Source organism: Aquila chrysaetos, chromosome 1 (assembly GCF_900496995.4).
Source record: "Aquila chrysaetos chrysaetos chromosome 1, bAquChr1.4, whole genome shotgun sequence".
In the NCBI taxonomy this organism is placed as follows: domain Eukaryota; kingdom Metazoa; phylum Chordata; class Aves; order Accipitriformes; family Accipitridae; genus Aquila; species Aquila chrysaetos.
In genome coordinates, this window is record NC_044004.1 from 1,639,011 (window position 1) to 1,657,209 (window position 18,199).

At 51.5% G+C, this 18,199-nt stretch overlaps 2 protein-coding genes across 2 annotated transcripts; one reads left to right on the forward strand and one right to left on the reverse strand.

Moving 5' to 3' along the window:
• Positions 1 to 40: 40 nt before the first annotated feature.
• Positions 41 to 3,596, reverse strand: PRADC1 (protease associated domain containing 1). Its single transcript, XM_030011194.2, has 5 exons — positions 3,469 to 3,596; positions 2,355 to 2,455; positions 1,517 to 1,626; positions 905 to 1,072; positions 41 to 633 (listed from the first exon to the last, which is right to left on the reverse strand). Exons 1-5 carry the CDS (start codon positions 3,521 to 3,523, stop codon positions 513 to 515), a joined length of 555 nt encoding a protein of 184 aa, XP_029867054.1. The 5' UTR covers positions 3,524 to 3,596; the 3' UTR covers positions 41 to 512.
• Positions 3,597 to 3,892: 296 nt separating this feature from the next.
• CCT7 (chaperonin containing TCP1 subunit 7) lies at positions 3,893 to 17,125 on the forward strand. The gene is made up of 12 exons (XM_030011165.2): positions 3,893 to 4,025; positions 5,466 to 5,619; positions 6,996 to 7,102; positions 7,554 to 7,679; positions 8,354 to 8,406; positions 9,434 to 9,605; positions 11,195 to 11,359; positions 12,468 to 12,656; positions 13,274 to 13,371; positions 14,073 to 14,205; positions 15,330 to 15,536; positions 16,469 to 17,125. Exons 1-12 carry the CDS (start codon positions 4,020 to 4,022, stop codon positions 16,691 to 16,693), a joined length of 1,635 nt encoding a protein of 544 aa, XP_029867025.1. The 5' UTR covers positions 3,893 to 4,019; the 3' UTR covers positions 16,694 to 17,125.
• The last annotated feature ends 1,074 nt before the right edge of the window (positions 17,126 to 18,199 follow it).

Genomic DNA, 18,199 nt, shown 5'->3' on the forward strand with positions numbered 1-18,199 from the left:
CCCTTCATCCCCTGACTGCTGAAAAAAAGAGAAACTTGCCTTTCTCTAAAACTTGTTCAGACTTCATTAACTCAGACAAAAATATACAGATGTTGGGCGAGACCCGCTAGTACAGACCAAGCCTGTATCTCGCTCTCCCTCCCATCCCTGTCAGACCGCATCCATTCGATCCTGCATCCCTCTAAATCAGCAGCACAAATTACCGGTGGCATCTTACGCATCGTTAAAATGTTTCTCGGGGAAGTGCTGGCCTGCTCTGGGCCATCGCCTCCCTCCCAGAAAGTCACGACAAAGGGTGCTCGGTACCAGGCTCAAGGTTCCCACCACGGGCGCTGGTGTTTGCCCTTCAGCCACACGCCGGCGGCAGCAGAAAGCTCTCACCATTGCTGAATCCGGCGAGGCTGGGCGGTGGGATCTCTGGAGTGCCTTGGGACTCTTTCCTCAAACCTGGTCCCTGAGGCAAGCTCCTGGGATCCACCGAGACGTCCTCGATCCGCCGCAGCCTCCCACTGCTACCAGAAGGTCCAGGGGGGCTGCATCATTTCGTACGTGGGGATGCTGGTGATGTTGACGGGAATGGAGATGACAGCCCAGGGGAGCCCGTGCTGCTCCAGGGAGCGTCTGATCATGTACCTGGAAGGATAAAGAGGTGACAGGCACATGTGAGCCGCCTGAGTTGGGAAAGTGGAGCCCAGATGTAAGCATAAACCACAAACCAGCTCAAAAAGAAACTCTGTGGATTAATTATGACTGAATCCACTAAATACCTGGCTCAGCAAGCCCAGGTGGGACATGCTGATCACTGGCACCTCCCTGATTTCTGGGGACAAGGCTGTCGCTTGGCCCTTCCCATGAGATGTTCCACGCTCGGGAAGATGCGATGTCTCTTGGCTAAGGCACCTACCCGTCCCTGCCCAGCAGGAAGAGCGCGGGGATGTCGGCTGTCCGCCTGGTGCTGTCCTGGATCATCTCGATATAGAAGCTGTCGTTATCGTAGGCGTTATCTGCGATGATCACCGCCCGTCCGCCGTGCTCCTGGATCACACGCGTCTTTGACAGGAACGAGCAACCCCTGGGCCAGAGAGTGACAAACCTTTGGTGGCCACTGGCAGATCCTTGGCAGGTGCAAAACCTGCAAGTGCCAGAGCTTGCCTGGAGATGCCCAAACCAGGGACTCTCTCCCTGGCCCCGCGCCTCCCCCAAACCCTGCTCCTCTTTGAGTCTGTATTTTAGGCACAGGCTGCCCACGCTCAGCCATTTTCTTCTAAGAAAAAAATAAAAAAACCCAGGGCTTTTTCCACCTTAGTGCAGTCAGTTTTCTAAGACACACACCATGAAACGCTCTGGGGCAGGAGCACCCTTGCATTTTCCTCGTATACCCATGTGGGATAAGTCATGGGAAGAAGATGGAGGGGATGGTCAAACGTGGCCATGGCACTGTCACCCTCTGTGCCATGGGCAGCTCCCCTCCTGCCCGAGGGTCCCCCCCAAACTGCTCCCGTGACGCCAGACGTACCCCCTCTCCACCAAGGCAATCTGGTCCTGGATGAAGACGCCATTATTCAGCTCTCCGCAGGCTTCGGGGGGATCCGCGGGGACCAGGTGGATCTGGTCGTACCTTGTGTTCTCCGAGAAGGAGACAGCCAGGGGTGAGCGAGGGGGGGGGGATCGGGGCGGCTTCCCGTCCCCAGCCCCACTGTGGCTCTCCCCGCTGTCCCGCGCCCTGCTCATCCCCGTGAGGGGTGTGCTTTTGGGGAGATTTAGGGCTCTCAGGTGCAAGGATGCTGGTTGCCGTGTTCCAGCCCCTGCAGAGCCATCCCGACCTCACTCAACAGCTTGCCTAGATCTTGCCGTCACTGTGGGGAGGGGAAACTGAGGCACGGCGCCATTCATACATGCAAATGCTCCTAGGGAACACGTGCAGAGCCAGAAAGTGTCTTTTCCTCCGGTCCTCGATGTCCCATGTGCTTCCTAGCAGATCTGCTCCTGCACCCCCATCCTGACTCCGGGTTTATTCAGGGAAAGGTTTTAAGTCTGCAGACTGGTTGGTTTATCTCTGCCTTTCCCCATGGCAGCCCGACCAGCCCTCCTGGGACATGGCTGCGCCTCTCTCAGCCCTTGGAGGAGGAAAGAGTGGGGCATGTGCTCCCTGAACACACGTGAGACCAAACTCTCCCTCCAAAAGCCTGCTGAGGCTGAAGGCAGGGACCAGCATGCGCCTCTTCCTAAAGGGCAGGCTCACGGAAGAGCCATTAGCTCCATTTTTATAAAATGCTTCAAATCGTTGGGCCCTACAATGGAGAAATATTAGGATGGAGGGACCCAAACTGACAAATTCAGTTCTTAATACTTACAAACACGCCACCAAAATCCTTGGCCGGTGTGGCGGTGAAGATGTAGCGGATATCTCCAGGGCTCAGCACTTGGAAATACAAGTATTCATGGATGCGTAAACCTGGGTGTGCAGGGAGAGACAAAGAACACAAAAGGGAAAATGCCTGAAAAAAGAGAAAATATCCAGCTACCGCTCCTGAACTGCACCACGCTGAAGGGAATACACCCTTCAGCCCTGGGGCTGAGGACCCAAAATGTCGGGTTCAGCCTGGGGTGCTGTGAGGGGAGAGGCACCAGCACCCAGGAGCACAGAGGAGATGGGGGGGGAAAGGCACTGGGACTGGGGCGCACCAGGGGAAGGGGAAAATGCAGCCGGACCATGGAGGGGATAGAGGTGACGTGCACCTAGATCGAGGTGCACAGAGGGGAAATGCGCTTGGACTGAGGTACCCTGAAAAGAAATGCACCTGGGATGGGGTGCTGGGTGGGGAAATGCAATGGGGCCAGGGTGCAGTGATGGGAAATGCACCCGGATTGGGGTGCAGGGAGGGAAATGCAATGGGGGCAGGGTGGTCTGAGGGGAAATGCAGCCAGATTGGGGTGCTGGATGGGTAAATTTAATGGGGTTGGGGTGCATGGAGGGGAAATGCACCCGGATTGGGAGGCAGGCGGGGAAACGCAATGGTGCCGGGGTGCAGTGGTGGGAAAGGCACCCGGATTGGGAGGCAGGAGGAGAAATGCAATGGAGCTGGGGTGCATGGAAGGGAAATTCACCCGGATTGGGAGGCAGGAGGAGAAATGCAACGGGGCCAGGGTGCAACGAAGGGACATGCACCTGAATCGCGGTGCACAGAGAGCAAACGCACCCGGATTGGGGTGCAGGAGGGGAAACGCACCCGGATCGCGGTGCACGGAGGCAAAACACACCCGGATCGGGGTGGACGGAGGCGAAAAGCACCCGGACTGGGGTGCAGGAGGGGGAAATGCCACGGGGCCGGGGTGCACGGAGGGGAAACGCACCCGGCTCGGGCTAGCACCGAGGGGAACCGCAGCCGGAGCGGGGTGCACGGAGGGGAAAGGCAGCCGGGCGGTTCGGTGCGGGGTGCCGGGGCCGGGCGGGCCGCTCGCACTCACCGCGGGCCGGGCAGGAGCAGAGGCAGAGGCAAAGCCACAGCGACCGGCGGAGCATGGCTGCCGCCCGGCGCTGCCAGCCGCCCCGCCCCCGCCCCGCGCCTATTGGCGGCGCCTCCTCCCCGCGTCTTTCTATTGGACGACGCCGCCGTCAATCTCCTGAGGGGAAGGGGAAGGCAGGCGCCGAGGCCTGCGCGGCTCCGGGCCGCGGCTGCGCCCTCGGTTCCTGTCAGCTCGGTGTCCCCTCGCCGGTCCTGCCAAATAAAGCTCCATCCGCCAGCCCTGCTCGCCCCAGGCCGTGTGCCCGCTTCCTCCCCTTGGCAAATAGTGAGCCGCCCTCCCGGGCCGCCTTCACCTCGCTGCCTCTCTATGGCTGTTCGGGAAGGAAGGGCGCCTCGTTGGGGCCGCTCTGTCCGCCCGTACCATAGAGCGCGGCCGGAAGCGGTCGCCTAGCAACGCGCGCTTCCCCTCCCGCCCCGGGGAAGCTTCTCGGCGGGCGCGGTGCATTGTGGGGTGGGGCCTGTCGGAAGGCGGCAGCGAGGAGAGCCGCCGGGATGATGGTGAGTGCCATCCGCCGCCATCCTCGCCGCCGCCGCGTCCCGCTGCCCGGGGGCGACCTCCTCGATCTCCGCCACCTTCCAAGGGCCGCGTTTGGCGGGGTTGTGGCGGGGGCCGGTGCGCGTTTGGGGTGGGCTGGGATGGCGGAGGCCGTCCTGCCGCAGAGGCCTGCCGTTAGACGGGGAGTGAGGGGGGTGAGTCGGGTCCCGGTTCCCGCCGGGCTCCCGGGCCCGTTCGGGTGGGGCTGGGTGGGAGCGGTGCGTGCTGGGAGCTGTAGTCGTGCAGCCCGGTGCCTGGCGCTCCAGGAGCCCCCCGGCCCCGTGGTTGCTTCCCCCGCCTCGGCCGCACGGCCCAGCTCTCCCCCGCTCCCGGCTGCGGGTCCTCTTCGGGTCCGGCGCTCCCCGGCTCTGAGCCCCCTTGCTCTTGCTGAGAAGCAGGCAGGCTGTGGCACAAAGGCGGTGTGTCTGCCTCCGCCCTGGTTTTCTCCGGGATGCAAGGGTTTCTTTTTCCATTGAGATCTCTGCTCCGCAGAACTCGGTACGTTTTCTTCCCCAAAATCTTGCTAGGATTTAGGGAGGTCCGACTGTGATCCTCACACCCCTCTTCTACTTGCATGTCAGGCCTTCAGCTCCAGCCGTGTCGCTTTTCAGTGCAACAGTCGTAGTATGATTTTGCTCTCTGCCCGCAGGTGGCTGTTTAAAACCGGGTGGCTGTTTAAAACCGGCTGCCTGACAAACTTTGGCTGTGTTTGGACTTTTTGAGCTCTGCCTGCAAGGCATGTTTGGTTTCCTTTCTGAAAAGGGCTGGTGCACTGTCAGAGCAGTGAGAAGCCCTTGTCTGCTGTGGCCTCTGGTATCCTCTAAGCTGTCTCCAGCAGTTTACTGCCAGGCAGGTGTAATCACTTAAACTGTGCTCGTCTACCATGTCCTCTCTGTGAAAACATCTTTCAGCAGTTGCCATTCTTGGGGGACATTGGACTCAGATTTGAGGTGTGACAGGCAAAAAGCTGTTGTGCCCATTCTGCTGAACATCTTGCTGGCACTGTAATAAAAAAATATCACTGATCCAGTTGCAGCACTCGTGCAGTTCTCTGCTGTCTCAGTAATTACTATGTGTACTGTCTTCTCCAGTCTAGCATCAAAATCAGAACTTCGCTGAGCTGTGCTGTATGGAGGAAGCCAACTTTTGGGGACAGTTACGGTATGGTCCCAGAGCATATATTGGAGGCAGCTGGGTGAATCCCACTTACGCTGTGGGAGATGGAAAGCAGTTAGATTGTGTAACGGCAGAGGAATTTTAAGGAGGCTGTAGGTTTTGGTCTTGGTCTTTTTGCATGATGGTAGCTTGCTGGTCTGTGTGAGGAGTTAGCTTCAGGCTGTCCGCAGGCTGTCCGCAGGCTGTCGGGTTCGGAGTAACGGCTCTGCTGTGGGTTCTCTCTTCAGCCAACACCGGTTATCCTGCTGAAGGAGGGGACGGACACCTCGCAGGGGATCCCCCAGCTTGTCAGCAACATCAATGCCTGCCAGGTTATCGCAGAGGCTGTGCGCACTACCCTGGGACCTCGGGGCATGGACAAGCTCATTGTGGATGACCGGGGTAAGCACTGGGCAGTGGCCTTCCACAGCCATGTAGAAGTGACTCGGACATGATCTCCAAGTGCAGCGCATGCTGGCAGCGTGCATATTTACTCGTATCTTTGCATCAGTTAAAACCAGCATTTGCACATATGCAGACTTCAACTTCCTAACCCCATACTAAACTTAACTCTCATGATAGAGGTTCAGTTTCTGTCCCAGTGTTCGGTTTAACACCTTGACTCTGGCCTCCGCTGTTGGAGAAGAAAATTGTCAGACCTACCTGAGGAGCTACCTGTTAGCTGCCTACTAGCCTGAGTTAAGGCAGCTGTGGTCTTTGTTGTGAGATTAGGTAGATCCAGGTTTAGTGTGACCACATACGGGAAATTCCATGCCAGAAAGGAGAAACGGTGTCTTGAACCTGATCTTCAGGTATCCCTGACCATCTCTATTTATTTTTTAAATGAGGCTCATAACATGTGTGGAGTTACTCAGCACTTGTTGTGGCTGAGCATGAGGCCAGTGGATATTACTGGGATGAATTTTTTGTTAATGTGATTTGGGAATGAGACTCACCTCCCTCTGAAAAGACTTGTATGAAGTCACCAAACTAATACATTGTTTGTGGTTTTTTTTATTGCTCTTACTGAAGGGTGGGGTGGAACGTCTTAGAATTGTCTTTAAACAGTTTTTACAAATAGAAACTGTAATTGGATTTAAATTTACCTAATAACTAATATGATTGGTTTCTAGTCTCTTCACGTGAGTGTCAGACTAGAATACCTGTTTTTATCTGTCTGGGGAGGCTATTGAGAAGTAAGAGGGAAATGAATTCAAAGCCCCTATTAATTGGTGCGGAGAGTTGTTCTGCACTCAGACTAACTTCACTTAATCTGCTCTAAAAATGGACTAAAAAGATGCTGTTAATATGGAATGGAGGTACCTGCTGAGACACCCTCTGTGAAACACCCCTCTCCATGGGGTGACCCCTTCACTTTCCTTTTTAGCCAATTTATAGTTGTCTGTCTGTAGGATTGTATTAAAATATCATGGTGATCACACTTCAAATCACATAGGAGAAAAAAACCAGTTGTTTGGCTGAAGAAAAATGACTTTTAAGTGGAAATTTGGAAGGAGAGCCTGTGGTTGTTCAGACATGACAAAATTCACAGTGGTGCAGGACTGGGGCTTGATTGGGGAACACTGTAGCGTAATAATGGGTTGGGGACACATTTGACCTGTGAAGCATAGTGAGACTGGCTGGTCTGAAATTACTGTTGTATTAACGTCTCTCTGAGGTCTGAAAAGCTCCCTTGCACGTTGGGTGCCCTTTAGCAGTGACAAGGGCTTTTTACTCACGGCAGTCGAGCTTGACTTCCTTTTCTGTGTCAATCCTAGGCAAAGCCACTATCTCTAACGATGGTGCCACCATTCTGAAGCTCCTCGATGTTGTCCATCCGGCTGCGAAGACGTTGGTGGACATCGCCAAATCTCAGGATGCAGAGGTAGGAGGGTAACCTGGCTGTGCTCGGAAGCGTAACATGCAGCAGCAAGCTTGCTCGCGTTGGTGGTTCTGTGGACTTTGTGTTAACTGGTGGGAACTGCTTGTGGAGTGCTGGCATGTATTCTGGTTTCTTTATTGATGCCATCTATTTTGTCATAACTTTGAAAATCTTTTACACTGTTTCAGCCAGATCTGATGGGTGGTTTGGAAACTTCAAAGATAGGAAGTTCACATTTCGTGAAGATAGGTGACTGGGAAATGAGACTTCACCCTCAAACGGGATGTAGTCTGAACCCAGCCCTTCTTAATCACTAAAGAATCCAGCCGCAAATCTGTGAACAGAGAAAATTATGAAATCTGATTTCCTCTGGAAGCCCTTGCATGGTTTTGAAGCTGCTATCACAGCGGCTGCGCAGCGTGTGGATGACACAGAGCATTTCCTCTCTGTGCAGGTTGGTGATGGTACCACGTCCGTAACTCTGCTTGCTGCTGAGTTCCTGAAACAAGTGAAGCCCTACGTGGAGGAAGGCCTCCATCCACAAATCATCATCCGTGCCTTCCGCACAGCAACGCAGCTGGTAAGGCAGCGCTGCCCGTAGCTGAGGGAGGGCTCAGCTGCTGCTGCAGAGCTGAGGGGTGTATTGGGCTTCACCAGAGCATCTAGGGAGAGGAGTTCTGTGCCAAAGAGGAAAAATAACACACTTCCAGGCAAAATTCAGTAATGAATGGGCATGGGGAGTGACAGTAGTGATCTCATGATGTCTTACTGCGAACATCAGCTGCCTTTTCTGGTGTCAGTGAGCTGCTATTACCAGTTAGTACCTCTGGAGCGCTATTGCTTCTTCTGTTTGTTTTTTTTTCTCCAAGGAAGAATGAATAAATGGGAAAACTTGTTTCCCATTCTCCTGATGTCTGTTACTCCTTAGTAAACCTTATGTCTTGTGAAGCCCATCAGTCCCATTAAGCTGAATCTTCTCTGGAGGTTAACTCCCTCAATAGCCCTTTGGTTCCCCAGATCTCTGCTGAAAGCAGTGGAGCAGCTCTGAGCCTCTTCCCGATCCTCTTAAACTTACGTTGGTGTGTTTCTTAGAATTACTGTGCTGGAAGGGGTGGAATAGCTTAAATGCTTGAAACTTTAGGGATGTTGAAGTAGGGAATAAAAGATAAAATAAAATACAAAGAGAGAAGTTGGAGATCTGATCAGCTTACAAGCATGAATCATTAATCCAGCTGTTGGCTTGTGTTTTGACAGGCTGTAAACAAGATCAAAGATATTGCTGTTGCAGTGAAGAAGGAAGATAAAGAGTAAGTTTCCCTTACAGATGACCTGGTTGTGTAGCTGGGCTTCAGTTAGCTGGTGTGAGGGCATTTCTGACTTCTGCTCTGGCTCTGGCTGAGGTCTGGAGGTCAGGCCAAATAGCTGCAGCCCCACACTGGGGTTATTCTTGAGGTTTTGGGGATTTCCTCCTCCCAGGGAGATGCTGTACTCTCACTTGGGCTGCAGCAAAGTATGTAGGCCAGTGTCTTCCAGTGCACATAGAGGAAGCTGGGTACCAAAATAAGCGGCCTGATTTCTTTTTTGCAGTGGTGCTGGAGACTTACGGCTTTTGCTGTAATCAGTGGCAGTGTTAAATGCTCAGCACTTCTCTGAAAATCAGATCACTTTTTAGCTGTTGCATACATGAAGTTAGATAGCTGATAGCAGTGAGGAAATGATACCTTCAACTGAGGTGAGAATACTAGAGTTTGTTTTCTCCCTGCATTCTAAGCTCTCGTCTGCTTGATCTGACGTTGCTAATACCTGCAGTAAAACTTCAAGTTGAACTGCGTAACCATCTTAAACCAAAATGAGTTGTATCCTTCCTGCTGTCCTGTGATGCAAAATACAGTAGCTCTCGTGGTCAGCAGTAACTTGGGTGATAGAGCCTGGGAGTTAGATCTGTATTTCCCTGGTGTCCCTTGTATCATCTGTTAGGGCATACATTACCTGAGTTAATACTTTAGAGAACGTGCCGTCTTTAGAGGGTTTCAGAAACTTCTTACTGCCTTTGGATGAAGGAGAGGGTGCTTAGCCCTGCTGTTTTGCTTAGGCCTGTGGTGTCTAAAAGCCAACTGACCTGGTTGGTGCTAGTCTGATGCTCCGGCTTTAAAAGGGAGAATTATACTTTGACAGTCTGGGCTTTGGCATGTGTGCCTGATTTCTCCATCAACAGAAGGGAGCTGATCTTTGCCTCTATCAGCGTGGATTAATCATACCACGTACAACGTTTAGGGAGCTTGTGAAAAGAATCGGCAAGTGAGTGAGACCTTGTTTTTTCTTTCTTTCTTGCAGAGAGCAGAGAAGTCTGCTGGAGAAGTGTGCAGCCACAGCCCTGAGCTCTAAGCTGATCTCCCAGAGCAAGGAGTTTTTTTCCAAGATGGTCGTAGATGCTGTCATGATGTTAGATGACTTGTTACAACTCAAAATGATTGGAATAAAGAAGGTCCAAGGAGGTGCTTTGGAAGTAAGTTCTGTCGGAGCTTATCCTGAAAGGATAGGAGACAGCAATCACAGTTCCTTTGATGGGTTGACTCTACCAGAAATGCAGCCCGGCTTGATAGTGTGTGTTAAGGAATTACCAAACTGAAACAAAGCTGTTGATGTGAGCAAAACACTTAGCGGGTAGGGCTGGATTTCTTTTCCGTAGGTAGAGAATCTGTTTTTTTTGAGTCAAATTTATCTCGCTGTCCTCTGCAGCGATTGTTGTTACTGTTACAAATGCCATTTATATCTCTGCAAATAATGAAATTTTTTTGGGGGGGGAGTCTTTGTTACTTCTGGAACCAAAAGCCATACAGTGCTGGTTATATGCATGAGTATGGGGTTGGGAAAAATGCAAAGCAAATGTGAGGGAGCTGATCTAGCAGTGGGCAGGGCAAATGGGCTATGTGGTTCGTACCACAGTGATGGAATACCTGTCGTGTATGGGACTGCACGTGGGTGTGTGGTAGGGAGTTGCTCTCAGGCTGTGGGAGAGGTGGTGTGTCTGTGCTCTCTCCTGCCTGCATCCTCTGTAGGTTTGGCCCGTCACTTGGGACCCTTCTGCTGAAAAGTAAAGCCCACCACAGTCTGTGGATTATTATTCTGTGGCTGTTACTGTCTAAACACTCTGCATGAGCATTTTCATTGAGAAGAGACATTATAATTACGCCATTATCTTGCCCAGACAACTAATTTAGTGAATTAGGAACGTTTCAGCATCTGTTTTTGTGGTGTCTGGCCTGCTGGTATTCTGAGGCTTGCAGAAACTGGTCCCCTGGAAGGGGTGGTGTCTCCTGCTCTGGATAAAAGCGGCTCTCCCTACACTGTATTGTTTTGCCCTTGTATTCTGTTGTCAGACTCCTTGGAAACCTGCACGAGGATGGGGCAAATAATTTAGCACACTACTTGTCTGGGTTGGCTTGTTGAGAGATCCTGGGTCATCTCACCCTGTCAGCTAGAGCAGAGAAAGTCTGTGCTTGTCCTAACTTGGGAGGGACAGGGATCCTCTGGGCTTCAGTGGCTGGGAAAAGCCAAGTCTGCAGCCTGTGGTTAGATACTAATGGAGTAGGAGATTTAGATGCCGATTTCTCTCCCAGCGATGAAGCCAAGAAGTTCACTTCAGGGGGCAGTGTTGGGCAGGGCAGTCCTCCTGCAAAACAATCTCGGAGGTGGTGATGGAGCTGGGAAAAACAAACCAGGGCAAAAAAAAAAAAAAACAAACCCCGAGTGTGGGTCTGTGGATGAGGAGTATCTGTCTTCAAAGGGCAGAAATGGGAAAGACATCAGAGAGAGAACAGATTGCCCCATCCCTTGATCCTCAGATTGCGTATAGCATCTTTTGCTGCGGTGTCTTGAGGGGTAGAAAGGAAGTGATGGAAGCTGGTTTTGTGAACAGAGAGAAGAAAATATTTGCTGCTTATTTTCTCCGAAAGTGGGTTAATCAAAGGAGACAGCTGTTGGTGAGCGCTTTGTAAATGAGGACTCTGAAAGCAGGGAGTCTCCTGTGGGAGTTATTAACCCTGTTGAGAAAACCTTGGGAGGCTGAGCCTAACACAAATCCCTGTCTTCAAGGACTCTCAGCTGGTGGCCGGAGTTGCCTTTAAGAAGACATTCTCTTATGCTGGGTTTGAAATGCAGCCCAAGAAGTATCAGTCTCCCAAGATCGCCTTGCTGAATGTGGAGCTGGAGCTCAAAGCCGAGAAGGACAATGCCGAAGTCCGAGTAAACACAGTAGAGGTAAGGGCCAAAAGGGGAGCCTGTCCCGCTTCCTCATGCCCACAAGATGTGGTGGCTGCTCGAGGGCCAGTGGGATGAATGGGATTGCCTTCTGCACATCCTTCCTCCTCTGAAAATAGCTGGTGGGTTACGCGGCCTCGTTTGGGAGAAGGGTATGGCAGACTTTGAGTTACAGCAGGTTTAGGGCATGTTTCTGCTCAGTCATTGTGCCTCAGCTGTGCTGTGGTAAGTCGTCAGCTGTGTGGTGACTTCTTTAGGCCTAACAAGTGGCCTTCCAGGGAAAGCTTATTAAGCAGTGGTTTAAATGCTGAAAGAGCCTCTGCATATTTAAGCAAACAAGGTAGCCATTTGGACAGTAGTTCTCTTTCCAGCTTGTTAAAATGCCTTTATGAAACGTGGTCATTCTCTGACACCTTCTTGGAGAGTACCGCAATGTTGCATGCATTTGGTTCCTGCATAACTGTGGTATCTAAAGATCTCTGGGTGCTTTGCTTTTGGGGTCTTGGCCCTGCTGTGATCTTAGTAATTGTTTCCTTAAAGTTCCCTCCTCTGTCGTAGTGAATACCATGGTCTTTTCTGTTGTAGTCGGCTGCCGTCTGTGATGTTGCTGTGTGCTTTTGTAAGCTTTCCCAGCTCTCTGGCTGTATTTCAGTGACAGCTAGAGCCTGACAGGCTTGTGAAGCCTGAGCACACTGGTAAAGCACGAGGTTTCTCAGGATCTGTGTTTTTCCTCTGTGATAGATACTGTAAATGTCCCCACCCCAACATCCATGCACAGTTCTGTGAACACCTCTCGGACATCAGTGTAATCCCTTCTTCCTCCTTATGCTCTCTCTCTTGAGCTGTTGCTGCCTCTCTGTCAGTTCATCTAGCCCCTTTATCGACTCAGTTCTGCTGCTGGATTTAACAGACATGGCTCTTTGGCATGAAGTAAAGCGACCTAAAATCACCTGTGAGTCTTAGAAAGCAGTTGTCTGCCAGGGCCGCGCGGAGCAGTGTCACTGCTGCCTTTGTTTTAGAAGAGCTCTCCCTTTGCAGGCGCAGCGGGACGGCATTGGCAATCCTTTGTAACGTGAGCACTTGTCCCTTTCTCTCTCCTCCCTGCTAGGATTATCAGGCCATCGTGGATGCTGAGTGGAACATCTTATATGACAAACTAGACAAAATCCACAAGTCGGGAGCCAAAGTTGTCCTGTCCAAACTTCCTATCGGTGATGTGGCTACTCAGTACTTTGCAGATAGAGACATGTTTTGTGCCGGCCGTGTCCCGGAAGAAGATCTCAAGCGAACTATGATGGTGAGCTGCCTCGTTTCAGAATAGAGACTTCTGATTTAGTTATAACAGTGCCCGGCTGGTCATTCCCAAAACAGGGCAGCAATCGGTGACTGAACACACTGTTCCTTACAAAGGTTTAAAATGAAAATAGCATAATTTTTGCCAGTGTGGTTATTATGTAAAGTTGCCATATACTGACAAAGCTGTTCCTTGATGGAGCAAACAATCACACACTAATTGCATCTGCACTCCTTTTTTTGTTTCTTTGATGTTGTTTTATATTAGGGTGCGTACATTGCATTGATAGAAGGTTCTTTTCCCTAGTTCTTGCCTGTTCCGCCGTGAGTTGTTTTTTCCTAAGCTTTCTTTGTGTAGCTGCTGGACTCTAGAGCCTGTGAGTCAGCACTTAGAAGTAGCATAATCTTACTTTGCTGTTGAGGACTATTTCTGATGTTGTTAGCCTGCCTAGATACATGAGATGGGAGGGAAGTAGAAGGGTTTTTTCCTGAATCTGGCCTGCAGGGTGGTTTTGCATCAGCTAAAAGGCCAGGCTGTCTCTGAAGCGTGGAAGCCTACTGGGCGAATTTGTCTTGTTTGTCAGCATTGCTAATGCCGCGTTTTATCTCCTTTCCGTGCAGGCCTGCGGCGGTTCCATTCAGACTAGTGTCAATGCCCTGTCGGATGATGTTCTGGGCCGATGCGAACTCTTTGAGGAGACTCAGATTGGAGGAGAGAGGTAAATACATCAGCTGTGAACCTGTGGTCCTGTGTAAGCACTCCAATACTAGTTTGAAAAGTTAGGGTTTAAATGTTGGCAGGTTTGAGCATCTCCCGAGGTGATGGTGTGAAAACAAGATTGCATTATTGCTGCTTTTTATGAGGCTGAGGGAGGGGGCAGGAGTAACCTTTCATCTAAATCTTATGTCTTTTATATGCTTTTAAAATATATATTTATTCCCCAATGCCTTGTAGAAAGCATAGTATTCTTTCATTCATAACTTAAAAGCAGTGCATTTTGGGGTTGATAGAGGCACTCGTCTGATATCTGACACTTTACTATCACTGCAAATGAAGCTAGATACTATATAATGGGGTTCTTCCCATCGCTAGAGGAGAAATCCTCTTTGGGGCTGTCTGCCGACATCTGCTGTGTTCCTGCCAAGGGAAAATGAGAGCAACGGTTTAGCACAAAACCCTAGCAGCAGGAAGAGTGGATTTTCCTGGGTCAGCTTGAATTTCACTTGTACCTTGCCTGGCTCTGCTCCTTCTTAGCTCAAGATTTGGTAGGGACACTGCGTAGGATGAAACAGCTTCAGTCATGCATCTGGCTTGCAAAGAACTTCTCTGTTCCCATACTGTCATATCGGTGCAAAGCCTGTTCAGCAGCAGCACTGCTTCTCCGTCGCTGTAACCCTTCTCACATTGTGCCATTGGCAGGTATAACTTCTTCACAGGCTGCCCGAAGGCAAAGACTTGCACGGTAATCCTGCGAGGGGGTGCAGAGCAGTTCATGGAAGAGACGGAACGGTCCCTGCATGATGCCATCATGATAGTCAGGAGAGCAATCAAGGTAAGGAGCAGCAGAGATACCTCCCTGCCAGATTGGCGTTGGGGTTGTTGATCGGACCTGGCACAGCTGTAACTCTTTCTAGAAACCTTTTCGCACACCAGCATTTGGCTGAGGTCTCTGTGGAGAGACTGGGAGCTTTCAGCCAGCAGAGTGGAGTGTGCAGACGGGCAGCGTCTGATTGATTAACTCAAGTGCTGTTCTTTGGCCAAAGCAGCGTTCTCTCTGCAGTGTTGCCAACTGCTTTTCAGGCACGCCTCGTTTTTGCCTTCTTTCCAGTACAGCTGTAACTTGTGCTTGCTGGGTTGTGGTGTGTTCTGTTAACACCTCCATCCTAAAGGGAGCACAGTCTTCTGGGTGTGTCGGGTAGATCTTCAGTAGATTTGAACAGGGGGATTGATTTCATGTGCATGTTGGTGCCTGTTAAAGCTACTTGTTCCCTCTCTTGGTGACCAGTCTGTGGGGTGACTGTCCCCTGGCTGGGAAGGTAGGCTGGGAGCACCAAGAGAGAAGTCTGAGGCATGTGTGAATATGAGCTCTGCTTGTGGAGTTGCTGGTCCTGTGTGATAGATGCCGCCTAACTGCGGGCGTTTCTGGGTTATGCATAATAACGTGTTAATGTGTGTTTTCTGGTTAAAAACAGCTTTGAGGCTGAGAGCCCTGAGGGGATGGGAAGAAGCATGTCAAGATTTTTGGAACTGTTTTGCTTTTAGAAAGAACATCCTGATCTTCCTACTGAAACAAATAGGGAGGGGAAAAAAATAGCAGAACTTGGCTGCAAAGTGCTGCTGCAAATATCTTTAATTTTGAATGCTTTACAAAAGTGAGGGAAACTTGCCCAGCAGGAGGGGGCTGTGGTCTGCCATCCCTCCCCTGGTACAGCGTCCCCAAGCCACCCCTTTTATCTTGTGTGCTGCTGGTAGCTGCCACTGGAGGTTCTTGGCCTGTTTCTGAAGCTCCCAGCAAAGCTGGCAGGAGCTCCTGGGAATAGCAGCAGCCTGGGCTATAGATTCCCCTGGGCCTGGTGTGTCTGCATCACCTTGACATGCAACATGTGCAGGAAAGGAGGCTTTCCTGCTCTTCCCCTTCCTGGAATGAGAGTGAGAGTTTCCCCTCTTCTTTTTCAGAATGACTCGGTTGTTGCCGGCGGTGGTGCGATAGAGATGGAGCTTTCCAAATACCTGCGGGACTATTCCAGGACCATTCCAGGCAAGCAGCAGCTGCTGATAGGTGCTTATGCTAAAGCCCTCGAGATCATTCCCCGCCAGCTCTGCGACAACGCTGGCTTTGATGCCACCAACATACTGAACAAGCTCCGAGCCAAGCATGCGCAGGTAGGTGCCCACCTTTGAACTGAGGGCTGTTAGGGAGAGCCAGTAGTGCGTGTGATTTCTTTCTTTCTTTCTTTTCTTTTTCTTGTGCCTGATGGTTCCGGTGTAATTCAGCTAAGCCCATGTTAGGCATGTGTCCTCTTTGATTAAATGCAGTGTTTTGTTTTCAGATCAAGTGTGGGCTTGGTGCAGGTTTCTATAAAAGGAAATGATCTGTTTTCCCTTTGATCGCAGCTGTCGGGTGACTTCTAGAGCTGGGAGTTCTGATTTGCTGTTTAAAAATGCATCATTTGTCAGGAGGGAGGCTTCTATATTAAACATTAAAGTAATTAGAGTATAGAAGTTGGCCGAGCCGTGTGATTGCCAGAGGAGCTGCAGACTGAGGGTCCTGATTGCTCGTGATCACTTCAGATCTTGCAGGGAGCATGTGCGTGCGTGCACATGCAGTCCCAATTCAGGCAGTTCGAGGTTGCCCCTTGGCTTCCCTTGGAAGCAGCTGCCGCTTTGTGGGGTCACTCCCACCACGTTTCATCCTGCCGATGATTGTGGGCTTAGGGGGAATGCCCCGAAATGAGCGGTTGCATCTGGGGCTGCAAAAACGGGGGCTGTGGGTAGGGGAGTGAGACAGCAGTGGAGTGGAAGCCGGTCCTGTAAATCTGCAGCTTCCTGGTCAAGTGGAGCACACCTCCGATTTTATGAGGCTTCGGTGGCACTGTTTACTGACAACAAAGGCTTTTTGATTTTGTTCTGGTTTTGTTTTGTTTTTTTTTTTTTTTTTTTCCTTTATGTTTTCCTCAGATATTCTGCCTTCATACAGCAAGGTCCAGTCTCTGCCTCTCCCTGAACATTTGCATGTCTCTGCTTCCCAGTGCCCTGGCCCCCCAAGTCCTGACCAGCCCAATAATGAGACCCTCTTCCCTCTTCTTTCCCACCAGGGAGGTATGTGGTACGGCGTCGACGTGAACAACGAGGACATCGCCGATAACTTCGAGGCCTGCGTGTGGGAGCCGGCCATCGTGCGCATCAACGCGCTGACAGCGGCCTCTGAGGCCGCCTGCCTTATCGTCTCTGTGGACGAAACCATCAAGAACCCCCGTTCTACCGTGGACGCTGCGCCCAGCGGACGGGGCCGGGGCCGAGGCAGACCCCACAACCACTGAGACCCCGCTCTCCCCGTCGGGTGTCGTGATGGGGGCTGGCGCTCTCCTCCAACGTGCAAAAGTGAAAAAAGAATTGATTTCTAGCTTAATTAACAGGCCGTTTACCAGATGGTCATTTTGAGGGCTTACAGGCAACCACTGACCTTGTTTAATTAGAGTCCAATCTTGGCCTCGGCAGTGGCAACCTCCTGCGAGACGCCCTGCCCCAACATTTCCTACACAGCACTGATCCCCTTAGGCTCGCCTCGTCCTTCCGCTTGGAAGCCGCGCTGAGCGGAGCCCTCTTCGACGCTGGCAGGTAGTGCAGCGAGTGTGGGGTTTGTTCGTATTTATATCTTTTTTTTTTTTTTTTCCTGTTTTGTTTTGTTTCTGCTGGGGGTTTTGAACCCACACTCGAACACAATAAAACGATGACTTTGTTTCAGTGGCAAACTGGGGTCTTCCTCTGTTCTCTGCTGCTTACTTCATTCTGCAGGGTGGTAGCTCATGATTAGAGTTAAAAGGTTAACCTTTCAGACTGGTTTTTGCCCCATTTAAAAGCAGGCGCTGTGCTGGGAAGCAGGACTGACTCCCAGTGCACCCCAGTTCCCTGTGCTTCCAAGGCAGATTGCCTCGATGTGCGTTCTCTCTCTTGGAGCTCTCCGATGCTGCTGGGTGATGTTTCTCCTTGTTTTTGGTGCTTCAGGGATGGATCCTGGTGCTTGGGGCGTCTCTGGCAGGAAAATTGTCTTGGGGAATATGGGGAGTCTTGGTGGAAAGTGTTAATGGAGGACAGTGGAAGAAATTTGGTATCTATCTGGTCTCAATCCTTTGAGATCTCATTTAATTAGGCAAGTCAATGGTCTGTTATGCCACAAAATGTGTTACTTCTGCCTTGTTCGTAAAGTGCTGCCACGCGACAGCCGCTACGAGCCCTATTAGAGACATCTGCCGGGTCCCCAAGTGTGACCCTCGTGGCCGTTCATCCCAGCTGGAGCGCGGTTGGCAGCGTGTGAGCGGTTGTACCGAAAAGCGAGCGCGGTTAACAGCTTTCGCGTAAACCCCTCTTGGCATTTCTTAGCGGTGGCGTTTAAAGACAAACTCTCCTAAGAGAAAACACAGCAGCTCTGCAGCCTGGGAGGGGTAAAAGCGGGAATAGTGGGGGCTGATCCTGTGTCCCTCCGTGTGGGACAGATCCTCGGGGCTGAGGGTGTTTCCCCTCCAGTGACCGGGAGCCGGAGGAAGGTGTTTTCCTGACGGCAGCGTGGTCCCATCTCCCTGCGCCCAGGGCTGCCTCACCCTCACCAGACCTGGGGGAAGCTGCTCCCCCCACGCTGCCCCACTTTGTCCCTGTGCCCCATGGGGCTGGATCAATGGAGACCACAGCCCCCACAATCCCTGTGTCCTCAGGGAGTGGGAGGTCGGGATGCTTCCAGTAAGCCCCAAACAGCAACTGGTCTCACTGGTCTGGCACTGGAGCTGGCCAGCGCTGGTCTCTGTTCGTTGTGGCCCCCGGGAGAGCGAAAA

Coding starts and splice junctions, on each gene's coding strand:
- PRADC1 (XM_030011194.2), bottom strand. CDS start 3,523: ATGCTCCGCCGGTCGCTGTGGCTTTGCCTCTGCCTCTGCTCCTGCCCG. Junction 2,456..3,468: donor CTGCTCCTGCCCGGCCCGCG/GTGAGTGCGAGC, acceptor CTGCACACCCAG/GTTTACGCATCCATGAATAC. Junction 634..904: donor TTCCTGCTGGGCAGGGACGG/GTAGGTGCCTTA, acceptor TTATCCTTCCAG/GTACATGATCAGACGCTCCC.
- CCT7 (XM_030011165.2), top strand. Junction 7,103..7,553: donor CCAAATCTCAGGATGCAGAG/GTAGGAGGGTAA, acceptor CTCTCTGTGCAG/GTTGGTGATGGTACCACGTC. Junction 13,372..14,072: donor ACTCAGATTGGAGGAGAGAG/GTAAATACATCA, acceptor TGCCATTGGCAG/GTATAACTTCTTCACAGGCT.